The following is a 12,447-nucleotide window of genomic DNA, read 5'->3' on the forward strand; positions in this document are numbered from 1 at the left end:
CTCTTAAAATGAAATATATCTGAATCTGTGACTGTTTCTCTCAAACCAAATGATAATATGAGAATGATGTAATAATGTTATGTGATTATCGCCAAGCGGAATGTAATTGGTTTTCTGATTTCGAGATACTTAAATTTTCAGTGTCGTCGAATGGAGCCAGGCGAAAGTTTTTCCAGTATTATAAAAATATTCATTTTCAATTAAATCATTTGATGTTAAGCAATGAAAAAATTCCTTAAAAGGTCAAATATATTGCTAATTAAACATTTATTTATACAATATACTAAATGGAGATCCTAATGACCGCTTTTTTTTTTATCCACCCCTAGTCACTCCAACGTTTTCACCAGATTACATCCCTGTTTTAAAATAGTCACAGAAAAAATAAAAAAATAAATAAATACGTTTCTCATATCTATGCTTAAAATCTATGCTGGTGACGGACCTCCAACCTTTTCTATCTATATTACCACGGACTTAGATAACATCTAATCTAATTCCGTGATATTACACACAGGGGAAATGTTGGCTACACATTATTATTGCAGAAACGTTCTCCCTGGATAATGAATAGTGTCGTTCTCTTTAAGAATGTCTCCTGCTAACTCGGGTGTATCTATCACCTTGACATCATACCGCAGAACCAAGTCATACTGTAATAATGTTTTATTACCAATTAGTAAATTTACCAATGAGTGACTGCAGGTGCCCGTTTACATGTATTTCTTCATCGTTCTAGCTTCTACACTCATTCACTACACTTTTGTACTTATGCAACTTCTTACTGACTTTAACGTTAGAATATTAAAAAACAAGGGGACCGTTCCTTAGATATTACATTCATTGTAAGCTCGGGCACGCTACAGACAGTTTTTTTTGGACACACAGCCGGGGAATAGTGTGCAGCTGCGCAGACGGTTTACTGCGCAATTGGCCACAAAATGATGGCGGGTGCGAGATGCCCGTGTCTGGTCCACTGCGGTGCCCTAAAAACGGATTTATGATCACAAAAGGAGGATCGGGAGCTCCATGCATTATCTCTGGGGTGAAGGAGCACCTCAGATTTCCTCGAAATGCTGTTTTGTTTTGGACTTTTTGGTAAGACACTATTTTTGTGTTCGACATGGAGATCTTTATGGGTTCTATTTTGCAAACTTCCGGTCTGTGTTGTGTACTTCCTGTAAATGAAAAGTGTGCTAACTTGGTAATAAACTCGTTATTTTCATCTTGCAGCTCTACTGTTATACAACACAGTCGTGGCAAATGGTAAGTACGAAACTTTTATTTATCCCATTAACCACCCAGTCTACATGCCTGTTGTGTATACATGTGCGAGTAGTGTGTGTAAAAATATCGTCTGCTTCTAGAGGAGGTCAAACGAGTAGGACCGGCTTGCACAGTACACGGCCGTCTCGCCGGCCTACCGATATCATACTCAGCCACACGTTTACGTAATAGTGGAAAGGACAGGTTCATTTCTTGGCACCAAATTGCTTGTCGGCCTGGACGGAATTGTCTACACTGAAATACGTAAAATTTGTGAAAAGCAATATACGTCAGCAGTGTTGACTGATACTACTGTAGGTTTTGGTGCAGACGGTTACGGTGTAAACTGACTCAGCCCGCATGTTAGACCAATGTGTGTGTAGTCGCAAAATTTGCTAATTTTCTACCTACAAACGTCATGTGTCAAACAATCTTTGAAACAGTTATTGCCCAGTAGGCCTTTTTGGACACATTTTTTATAATGTCTGTTTAAATAAACCTCACTGTGTTAATAATGCATTACAAAAAATGAGACAGACATCCAACCTGTTGTGTATTGTGACCGCGAGACTGTATTCAATAGATCTGTCTGGGTAAACATTGTGGTTACAAATATACTTTTATGTAGAACAGGGTCACAGTAAGGCTGGGTGTACTCGGCTTGAACAATTATGAACAAGTTACTCATCTGAAAACTAATTGGTGAAAAGCGTGTACTCTTTCATGCATAAAAAATGTGTGTAGCATGATAATGCCTCTGGCCACCTGTCTGGTGGTCAGACGGCTGTCATAGCCTGTCAGTCTGAGACACATAGCCACTTATATATATAATTAATATACTGATAAACAAGTGCAATACACTAAGTTTCATTTTAAATTAAAGTCTAGTTTATGCCAAGAGAGTTTGACTCATTAAAATTAATGTCTCCTTTTGGCTGCAGATGTTATCTTGATTTTAAAGTCTCCTTTGTATAATTTAATAGGTAACAAGACTTTGTTTCATTTTTAAAGTCTAGTTTAGGCCAAGACAGATTCATTGTCAGTGTCTATTTTATAGGCAGCAACATATATATATATATATATAATTTAAGCTTCATTTTAAGGCCCATTGTATGATGTGCTTAAAAGTCTGACTAATTAGCTCTCCTCAGATACTTTCACTATTAATTTACATGTGTAAAATCTAAAAGACCAGGAGAGTTTCATTCTCGTCTAATATGTTCTGAAATAGGGAGATTCTTTTTATTACAGTTGTGCATCTAAAGCAAAATACGAAATTCACATAAACTCAAAATATATATCTCTACTATATACAGGTCCAGTACACTCTGCCGATTGAGCTATATAGCTATAAAGACCTATATAGCTATATTCACCTATAAATTATAGCTGTATTGAGCTATATTTTCTCAGATTTCAAATTTCATTAAATTAAAGCAAAGTCGCATGAAACAATAAGGTTTTTGGTAATGTTGTCTACGAAGAGCATACATACAGTTAGATGTTTATTTTAATTTTTTTCATAAATGTAAAATTTTCGATTTTTTTTACATCATTAATTTTTAAAAAGAATACTTATATTTGATGTCTTTTGTTATCAACATAATGATAAAATCTTATTTTATAAGCGACTTTGTTTCATTTTCCTCAAAAAAGAAAATCACATGAAAATAGCTCTAAAGACCTATTTCAGATAGGTCAATAGAGCTATTATAGGTCTTTACAGCAATATAGCTCAATCGGCAGAGCGTACTGGACCTGATATATACAAGAATTATAACAAGCAACAGAGCTATTATTCAAAATAACTTAAATTGGTCTTTGTATTAGTAATATTAGGTTATTTTAATGAAATATGCCTTATTTGTTTGCATTCTTAGTTTTGGAGTTTATATTAGGACTTCACCAGACTTTTTGTTATAATTAATAACATTTTTTTTTTAACCATATATTAGGTAAAAACGTTTCTTCTTAAGAGCAGGTGTTGTGATGACACCTTGTCAAGTGTAATTAATTGTATTTACAAGTAAGTAATATATTGGACATCATTTTGCACCATATCCAGATTATAACAATTTATTTTTGATGCAGGAATCAAATTAGTGACTCTCTGTCTTCATGTATTTTAGCTCTAGAATAAGATTGAATTAATTTAGTTAGTGGATATTGTATTATGCACGGTATTGTGAAAGTAAGAACATCAAACACATTTCCATTGGATCAATTTTGGGTTTCAACTGTTTTGGTGTTTTTTGTCCTGTTTTTGGTGTTAAAAATGTGGAGACCATATGTGTACCTTTCTTTTCTCTATTACAATATTCAACCTGTTAATTGCCCTTGGCACTATAAACAATATGTGAAATTGTTTAAAAATTATAAAATAACAGACCCTTTTTTCAAACAAGTGGACAATTTTAATAGAAATGAAGGATTTGGGAGGGGGGCTTTTAAGGATGGGGTGCTTATTATGTCGACAGCAATTAAAAGAAAAAGCGATGTTACCACATTGCTTTTCAGTGATTATCAAATCATAGTAAGTTGTTTCTTTGAAAAGAAATTAAAAGTCATTTTCATAAAGTGCCTGATGTGGTCTATATACTGTAATTATAGTCTCACTGCTGTATAAGATCAAATGATTTTTAAAGCATCAGACTCATAGTATTTTGTATTATAATTTACATATTTGGCAATGTGATGCTTTATATATGTGAACTTGGCAAAAAATTGAGGAAAGAAAGCGTTTCGGCTTCACAGTAAGAAAGGATGACTCTACTTTCAAGGGGTCGGTAAAACCTCATTTATTTTGAGATGGTTGAGCTGTACTGGACACTGGACTGATAAACGGACACCAGATTGCCAAACCCTTCTATATCACAGGTGATATGCTCAGTCATGTCATGCACTAGTGTATCATACAGTTCACTGGTGTGTTCATACAGTACGTGATTTGATTTCAAATGATTGTCATTATCTAGGTTTACAATATACAGGTAGTACGTTCAGACCTGATTCTACTTATTTAGTGCTCAGGAGTCGGGATAAATGATGTTGAAGTGTAACAAAATAAGTTTGTCATAAAGTCGTTTCTTCAAAAGTCATGTATTGAATAAATATCTAGAAAATTAAAATGATTCTCAGCATGAAATGTTCTGTTTTTCATGTTGCTAAAAGAGCTTCCTATTCAACCAGTATATGTTATAACTCGTCAGTTTGTTATTATTTTCACCAAACTTTTGATCATGATTTTTTCTCATTTGTGGGTTGTAATTGCTGTGAATGAAATCTTGATGATTATGATCAGTATATCAAACCAATGCCTACATTTGTAAACAAGGGTTAATTTGTTATTTCAAATTTAGAACGGTAAAACTGACCAGTTTTGAAGTCGGATGTTGCTTGCTCCTCTGTAATCTTCTAAGTACAGATATATCGGCCAAGTGGATTGGTCAGGTTGTTTTGTACTTGAAACCTGTCAACTCGTGAAATTTTGAGAATGAGTCATTCAGCAAAGGTGTTCAGGACACAGAATTTCATTTTGCAGAAAAAAATTGTACAGTTATTTGACTTAACAAAAAATAAAAAATAAATTATGCTATGTATATTTCATAAACAGGACTAAAATACTTACTAAGTTAAATTTGTAAATATATTGGTAAATTGAAAAAGAGTAAACAAATATATTTCTTTGAAAAGATCAAAAGTCTACTAATAAGCAATAAGGTTGTTCTGGTTCGGGAAAAAATAGCCTCAAGGCTTCCAATTTGTATCGAGGTCCTGTTTCATCTCTGTTTAAAAAGAGTCTTGATTTAATTTAGGAATGACAAATAATACAGATTAAGAGTTCATTGTCCCTCGTAGCCAGAGGAACATCCTAGGGAACTGCTAAATGAATTCTAAGGAACCAAAATTTGATTTAGTCTGATGTAGTCGGGACCTGGTAAGTAAACAATCACATTTGGGATCCCAGGAGGCGGACTGCATTGCTTCTNAGCTGAACAATTCCTGATGGACACACGACCTTACACTAAATTATGCCGTAATCTTGGACACATTTTAAGCCCTAATCTCTAAGTCACAATCTTTACTCTTTGACAAGTTCTTTGCCTCATTTTACTATTAATTAGCCTTGTAGTTTAGTAGTTTACCCCTGGCCACTATATATCTGGGACTTATTCTTCTAAACCACATTTTCTTAGCTTTAAATCGTAACTATACAACACACTTTCCAGTGTGTTTTTCCTGCCCTGAATTTATCCCCATGGGATTCAGGCAAATATTTTTCTATTTGATTACAAAAATCCCATTTTATGCAATACATTTCTTTTGTTATTTGCAACATTTTTTCAGCAACTTCACAGTCAAGGTACATAGGTCACTTGAGCTTCGGTGATGTGTCTTTTTCCGACTTCTAAACAACCATTAAACCTATTCCTACCAAATATAAAAGGGTGGTTCTTTAGCAAATGGGAATTTAAGGTTCACATGGAGTGTGAAGTTTGTTTAAGATGAGAACTCGCACCTGCAGGGGACAAGGGAGCAAGGCCAAAGATAGAGAAATCAAAGTGATTTCAATATGAAAAAAACCCATTATAATGTTGGTTCTTCTGTAGACCTTAATTATAAGTATTGCAGATATAGTTTTTTTTTTTTTATTTGTAAACATTACAAAATACTAGACTAGGACATATGCTTGATAGATTATACTTTGCAATTTAATTTTTGATCCAAGTCTTTTGTTTCTCAGAGTTTTGTCCCTTTTCATGAAAAAAAATGCCCCATTTTCTGAATAATTAGAAGTCCAAAATGGTCATGATAATTGTCATATCTTCTTTGGTTCAAAGTCAATCATCTGTTTTCGATTAAATGACCTTGACCCATTTTCAAGGTCACAGGGCCGGGGTCAATTGTGTTCGAATCTTTAAGCAACCTCATCTAATGGTACATTGTATTAAGGGTTGATTAAGGTCATTATTCTAGATGGTTTGTCGAAAACTTCTGCTATCACTTTAATAAGGCCTATAGAGTAGAAGCTGCTGTAAACATTTCAATTGTAGTTTGCCAGGGTGACAAAGCATCCAATTTGTTGAAATAAATGTCCTTGACCAACATTGAAGGTTGCATGATGAAAATATCTTAAAATCTGCCAAAAATGATCCAAAAGGTGTCGAGTGATGAATGTTCAACCGTTAAACCAGCTATTCCTACCAAATTAGATAAGGCGGGTCCTTTGCAAATAGAATTTTAGGTTGTTTGAATGGAGGGAAACTGATGTTTAATGTTTATCTATTTATATATAGTGAGGATAATTTGCCTCTAATTTTCGCATGCGTCATATTATGTTTGTTTAGGTAAATTTACTTTGACCCACTTTGAAGGTCATAGATAGAAGTTCTTTTTGACAACAGCATTGAAGAACAGCTCAGTGATGCAGGCCTATTAGGTCTTTTTATACGTACAAAGTTCCAGGCTGAAATATAACATTTTGTTGTTTTGTCAGAAGCAATATTGTTAAATTTCCAGACAACAGTTGTCAGTGATAAGGGATAGTTAGCAGACAGTATTAGAAATGAGATGTAAGATTGTTTGTAGACTATGCTCGGAGGGAAGTGATTAGTTATTAGTATTAGTTCTGAGGAGCGGACTTTGTGGATAGTTTTAGTTCTGAGGAGCAGACTTAGTGGATAGTATTAGTTCTGAGGAGCAGACTTAGTGGATAGTATTAGTTCTGAGGAGCAGACTTAGTGGATAGTTTTAGTTCTGAGGAGCGGACTTTGTGGATAATATTAGTTCTGAGGGTTGGGATTGTTAGTGGACAGTATTATTTTGAAAAAAGGAAGATTGTTGGAGAGATTGAGGTTTGGTAGTCAGGATTGTTATTGGACAGTGAAGACAGTTATATAATCAGCAGTATTATTAGACAGTATTATATATATACTATTTATTCTGAGAGGCGAGATTGTCTTCTTTATGTAGACAGTTTATGTTTGCTTTAAGATCATGAACACAAAATAGACATTATTTGTATATAACAAAATAGAGATTATATGTATATAACAAATACAATGAATGAAATATTGGCTTGTTTTGTAAAATTATTGAAAGACTTTTACATTATTATAACTTTGAGAGGCGTGATTTCTCTTATTTTGTAGACGGTATATATGTTTGATAGATGTAAGATGAGGACAAAAACTAGGGTTATATAGAGGTTACACCACAAGTGATGTTTATGTAACTCAAGTTAGCTTATTTTCAAATTGTATGATAAAGACATGAGGTTTATTAAATAACAATAGTTACATAACATTTAAACAAACATCTTGGTTTTATGGACCTTTTTTCTCACACCACATTCTTATAGTGAACTCTAATCGATGCAGTGAGAGTGTTAAGTGGAAAGTTAAAATTTGGAGGGCAAGATTGGTACTGTACAGTATTATAGGATTTATAAGGGGGAAACAATTGTCTTGAAACAATGACGTCACAATGGAAGATGACGTCTGAAGACGTCATCATTTGAATATTGACCAATGAATAATGTTTACCAACTCTTAGCAAGTTCATCCAATAAGTTGGAAGTGAGGAAACCTAAAGTGGAAGCGACAGAAATAGTTATGTTAGCATAAAAATATATATATGTATATCATAATGAATGAAATATTGATTTGTAAAATTATGAAAACTGAAATGAAAGATTACCTTGATTTTAAATATATGCTCTTATTTGATATTTCTGAATGGAAATTTTGGCAAGGATAAATGATAATGTATTGAAATGACCCTTGTGACCAACAATAAACATGGCTGAATTTATAGTTAATCAATAAGCAATGTCTGGAGTCTCCATGTCTATTTTTAGAACCTTACTTAACCAGTGTATTGCTGCTTCATTCTCTGTGTGAGATATTGGTTGCCAACCTGTGTGGAATACAAACGTACATGTATATGCTTTTTGTCTACTGTTTTATAAAACGTTTTGATATTTCAACACTGAATTCTTGGTATATCCATTATCCAACAAGAAAGAGGAAATTAAAGCAATATATTTGTAGTACTTCTGGAGATATTTCTCTAGTGCGTTTTTGGTTATAAGAAGGGAGACAACCCTGTGATAATGTTACATGATAAAGATGTGTACAACTGTACTATAACTGTCCCTAGTGTTTTACGATAAGTATTTCATTCCGTAATACAAAGATAGGAAACATTTATTTGTTGACAGTTGTGTGAAATACTGACTCAAATAACACTTTGTACTAACAGTAGTAATTAATAATGTTGTTGGATTGAAGATAAAAGCACATAACGATGTGCATTGTATGGTGACCCAGTGACCTTTATCACATAATGATGTTTATTGTGTGTTGACCCAGTGACCTTAATCACATAATGATGTATATCGTGGGGTGACCCAGTGACCTTTATCACATAATGATTTGTATTGTGTAGTGACCCAGTGACCTTTATCACATAATGATGTGTATTGTGTAGTGACCCAGTGACCTTTATCACATAATGATGTTTATTGTGTGGTGACCCAGTGACCTTAATCACATAATGATGTATATTGTGGGGTGACCCAGTGACCTTTATCACATAATGATGTGTATTGTGTAGTGAACCAGTGACCTTTATCACATAATGATTTGTATTGTGTAGTGACCCAGTGACCTTTATCACATAATGATGTGTATTGTGTAGTGACCCAGTGACCTTTATCACATAATAATGTGTATTGTGTGGTGACCCAGTGACCATTATCACATAATGATGTGTATTGTGTGGTGACCCAGTGACCTTTATCACATAATGATGTATATTTTGTAGTGACCCAGTGACCTTTATCACATAATGTAGTGTATTGTGTAGTGACCCAGTGACCTTTATCACATAGTGATGTGTATTGTGTGGTGACCCAGTGACCTTTATCATATAATAATGTGTATTGTGTGGTGACCCAGTGACCTTTATCACATATTGATGTATATTGTTAAGTGAACCAGTGACCTTTATCACATAATGATGAGTATTGTGTAGTGACCCAGTGACCTTTATCAAATAATGATGTATATTGTATGGTGACCCAGTGACCTTTATCACATAATGATGTATATTGTGTGGTGACCCAGTGACCTTTATCACATAATGATGTATATTGTGTAGTGACCCAGTGACCTTTATCACATAATGATGTGTATTGTGTAGTGACCCAGTGACCTTTATCAAATAATGATGTATATTGTATGGTGACCCAGTGACCTTTATCACATAATGATGTGTATTGTGTGGTGACCCAGTGACCTTTATCACATAATGATTTTTATTGTGTGGTGACCCAGTGACCTTTATCACATATTGATGTGTATTGTGTAGTGACCCAGTGACCTTTATCACAAAATGATGTGTATTGTGTGGTGACCCAGTGACCTTTATCACATATTGATGTATATTGTTAAGTGAACCAGTGACCTTTATCACATAATGATGTGTATTGTGTGGTGACCCAGTGACCTTTATCACATAATGATGTGTATCGTCTGGTGAACCAGTGACCTTTTTCACATAATGATGTGTATTGTGTAGTGACCCAGTGACCTTTATCACATAATGATGTGTATTGTGTAGTGACCCAGTGACCTTTATCACATAATGATGTGTATTGTGTGGTGACCCAGTGAACTTTATCACATAATAATGTGTATTGTCGGATGACCCAGTGACCTTTATCACATAATGATGTGTGTTGTGTAGTGACCCAGTGGCCTTTATCACATAATGATGTGTATTGTGTAGTGACCCAGTGACCTTTATCACATAATGATGTGTATTGTGTGGTGACCCAGTGACCTTTATCACATAATGATGTGTATTGTGTGGTGACCCAGTGACCTTTATCAGATAATGATGTGTATTGTCTAGTGACCAAGTGACCTTTATCACTTAATGATGTGTATTGTGTGGTGACCCATTGACCTTTATCACATAATGATGTGTATTGTGGAGTGACCCAGTGACTTTTATCACATACTGATGTGTATTGTGGAGTGACCCAGTGACCTTTATCACATAATGATATGTATTGTGTGGTGACCCAGTGACCTTTATCACATAATGATGTGTATTGTGGAGTGACCCAGTGACCTTTATCACATAATGATATGTATTGTGTGGTGACCCAGTGACCTTTATCACATAATGATGTGTATTGTGAAGTGACCCAGTGACCTTTATTAAATAATGATGTGTATTGTGTAGTGACCCAGTGACCTTTATCACATAATGATGTGTATTGAGTGGTGACCCAGTGACCTTTATCACATAATGATGTGTATTGTGAAGTGACCCAGTGACCTTTATTAAATAATGATGTGTATTGTGTAGTGACCCAGTGACCTTTATCACATAATGATGTGTATTGTGTGGTGACCCAGTGAACTTTATCACATAATGATTTGTATTGTGTAGTTGTCCAGTGACCTTTATCAAATAATGAGATGTATTGTGTAGTGACCCAGTGACCTTTATTACATAATGATGTGTATTGTTTAGTGAACCAGTGACCTTTATCACATAACGATGTGTATTTTGTAGTGACCCAGTGACTTATCACATAATGATGTGTATTGTGTAGTGAACCAGTGACCTTTATCACATAATGATGTGTATTGTGTGTTGACCCAGTGACCTTTATCACATAATGATGTGTATTGTGTGGCGACCCAGTGACCTTTATCACATAATGATGTGTATTGTGTAGTGACCAAGTGACCTTTATCACCTAATGATGTGTATTGTGTGGCGACCCAGAGACCTTTATCACATAATGATGTGTATTCTGTGGTGACCCAGTGACCTTTATCACATAATGGTGTGTATTGTGTGGTGACCCAGTGACCTTTATCACATAATGATGTATATTGTTAAGTGAACCAGTGACCTTTATCACATAATGATGTGTATTGTGTAGTGACCCAGTGACCTTTATCACATAATGATGTGTATTGTCTGGTGACCCATTGACCTTTATCACATAGTGATGTATATTGACATGTGAGCCAGTGACCTTTATCACATAATGATGTGTATTGTGTGGTGACCCAGTGACCTTTATAACATAATGATGTATATTGTGTAGTGACCCAGTGACCTTTATCACATAATGATGTATATTGTGTGGTGACCCAGTGACCTTTATCACATAACAATGTGTATTGTCGGATGACCCAGTGACCTTTATCACATACTGATGTGTATTGTCAGGTGACCCAGTGACCTTTTTTCTGTACTTTAATCAAACCATTGTACATTTTCAATTGATATCAGATTTGGTTTTTTTCATTTAATTGTTTTGGCTTAAAGTGAATTTGGCTTGTGTTAGTGGTGGCTATAAGTACAGATGTTGGAGAGTTGTACACTCTACATAAGGAAGTAGCCTTTTGTCCACTCCCAGCACCTGTCATAATGATGTCACTGTGAAACAAAGACAGATGTCAATTTCACTTGTGTTTGTGTACATGCAATTTTAAATAAAAAACATTTCTCTTCAGCATGATGGACACGACATGAAATTGTCCTTTGGAAATCCCAATTTCTGCTGAATGTGCATTGTGTGTTTGCAGGATCTTCTGATAAAATAAGATTGTGCTGCAGGAATTTGTTGAAAAGTTATGGTAAAAGAATTGATTCTTCAGGCTATTATATCATGAAATATGACTAAGTCTGCTGACATGTGGCATTTTCCTAGTTCAACAGTAACTTGAGGAGATGAAAATGTGCCATTTTTCTTGTTACACACATGCTCACTTTGACACTCTGCAGTTTTCGCTCTCGGAGTCTGGCATCCCCTGCAATGGCATGACAACATGCAAGTTTTTATAATGCAGACATTTTGCTTTAGACACTGAATATAAATACATATGTATTCTTGCAGTAATATAACGTTTTTGGCATATATTTCAACTACACTACGAGATTTGATGTATTTCGGTTTAGTCTCTTGTGGGACTTTGCATGTACACGTGTAATTATGACAGATTGTGTAAAATTGAACTAAACAAGAGGTCGTCTTATATGTCATACTCCAGGGATTGTAGAACTTCAAACTTGTTTTCATTAATTTTCATTCCTATGGTGTTCCCTTCGGATGAAATGGGAGGGTACTTCGTTTTGGCTCTTGATCTG

The 12,447-nt window shown here is 34.7% G+C and overlaps 1 protein-coding gene across 4 annotated transcripts in view; it reads left to right on the forward strand.

The window, feature by feature from the left end:
• The first annotated feature begins 907 nt into the window (after window positions 1-907).
• LOC110449695 overlaps window positions 908-12,447 on the forward strand; it is a 150,039-nt gene continuing 138,499 nt past the window's right edge. For 2 of the 4 annotated variants that reach the window (XM_021496723.1, XM_021496724.1), the window contains exons 1-2: window positions 908-1,098; window positions 1,234-1,266. In XM_021496723.1, coding sequence (XP_021352398.1) covers window positions 1,074-1,098; window positions 1,234-1,266 — 58 coding nt within the window. In that variant the 5' untranslated portion in view covers window positions 908-1,073. The remainder of the gene's footprint in view (window positions 1,099-1,233; window positions 1,267-12,447) is intronic. The other 2 variants (XM_021496726.1, XM_021496727.1) reach the window with 1 other exon arrangement.

This window comes from Mizuhopecten yessoensis, unplaced genomic scaffold (assembly GCF_002113885.1).
Source record: "Mizuhopecten yessoensis strain PY_sf001 unplaced genomic scaffold, ASM211388v2 scaffold4791, whole genome shotgun sequence".
NCBI lineage: Eukaryota > Metazoa > Mollusca > Bivalvia > Pectinida > Pectinidae > Mizuhopecten > Mizuhopecten yessoensis.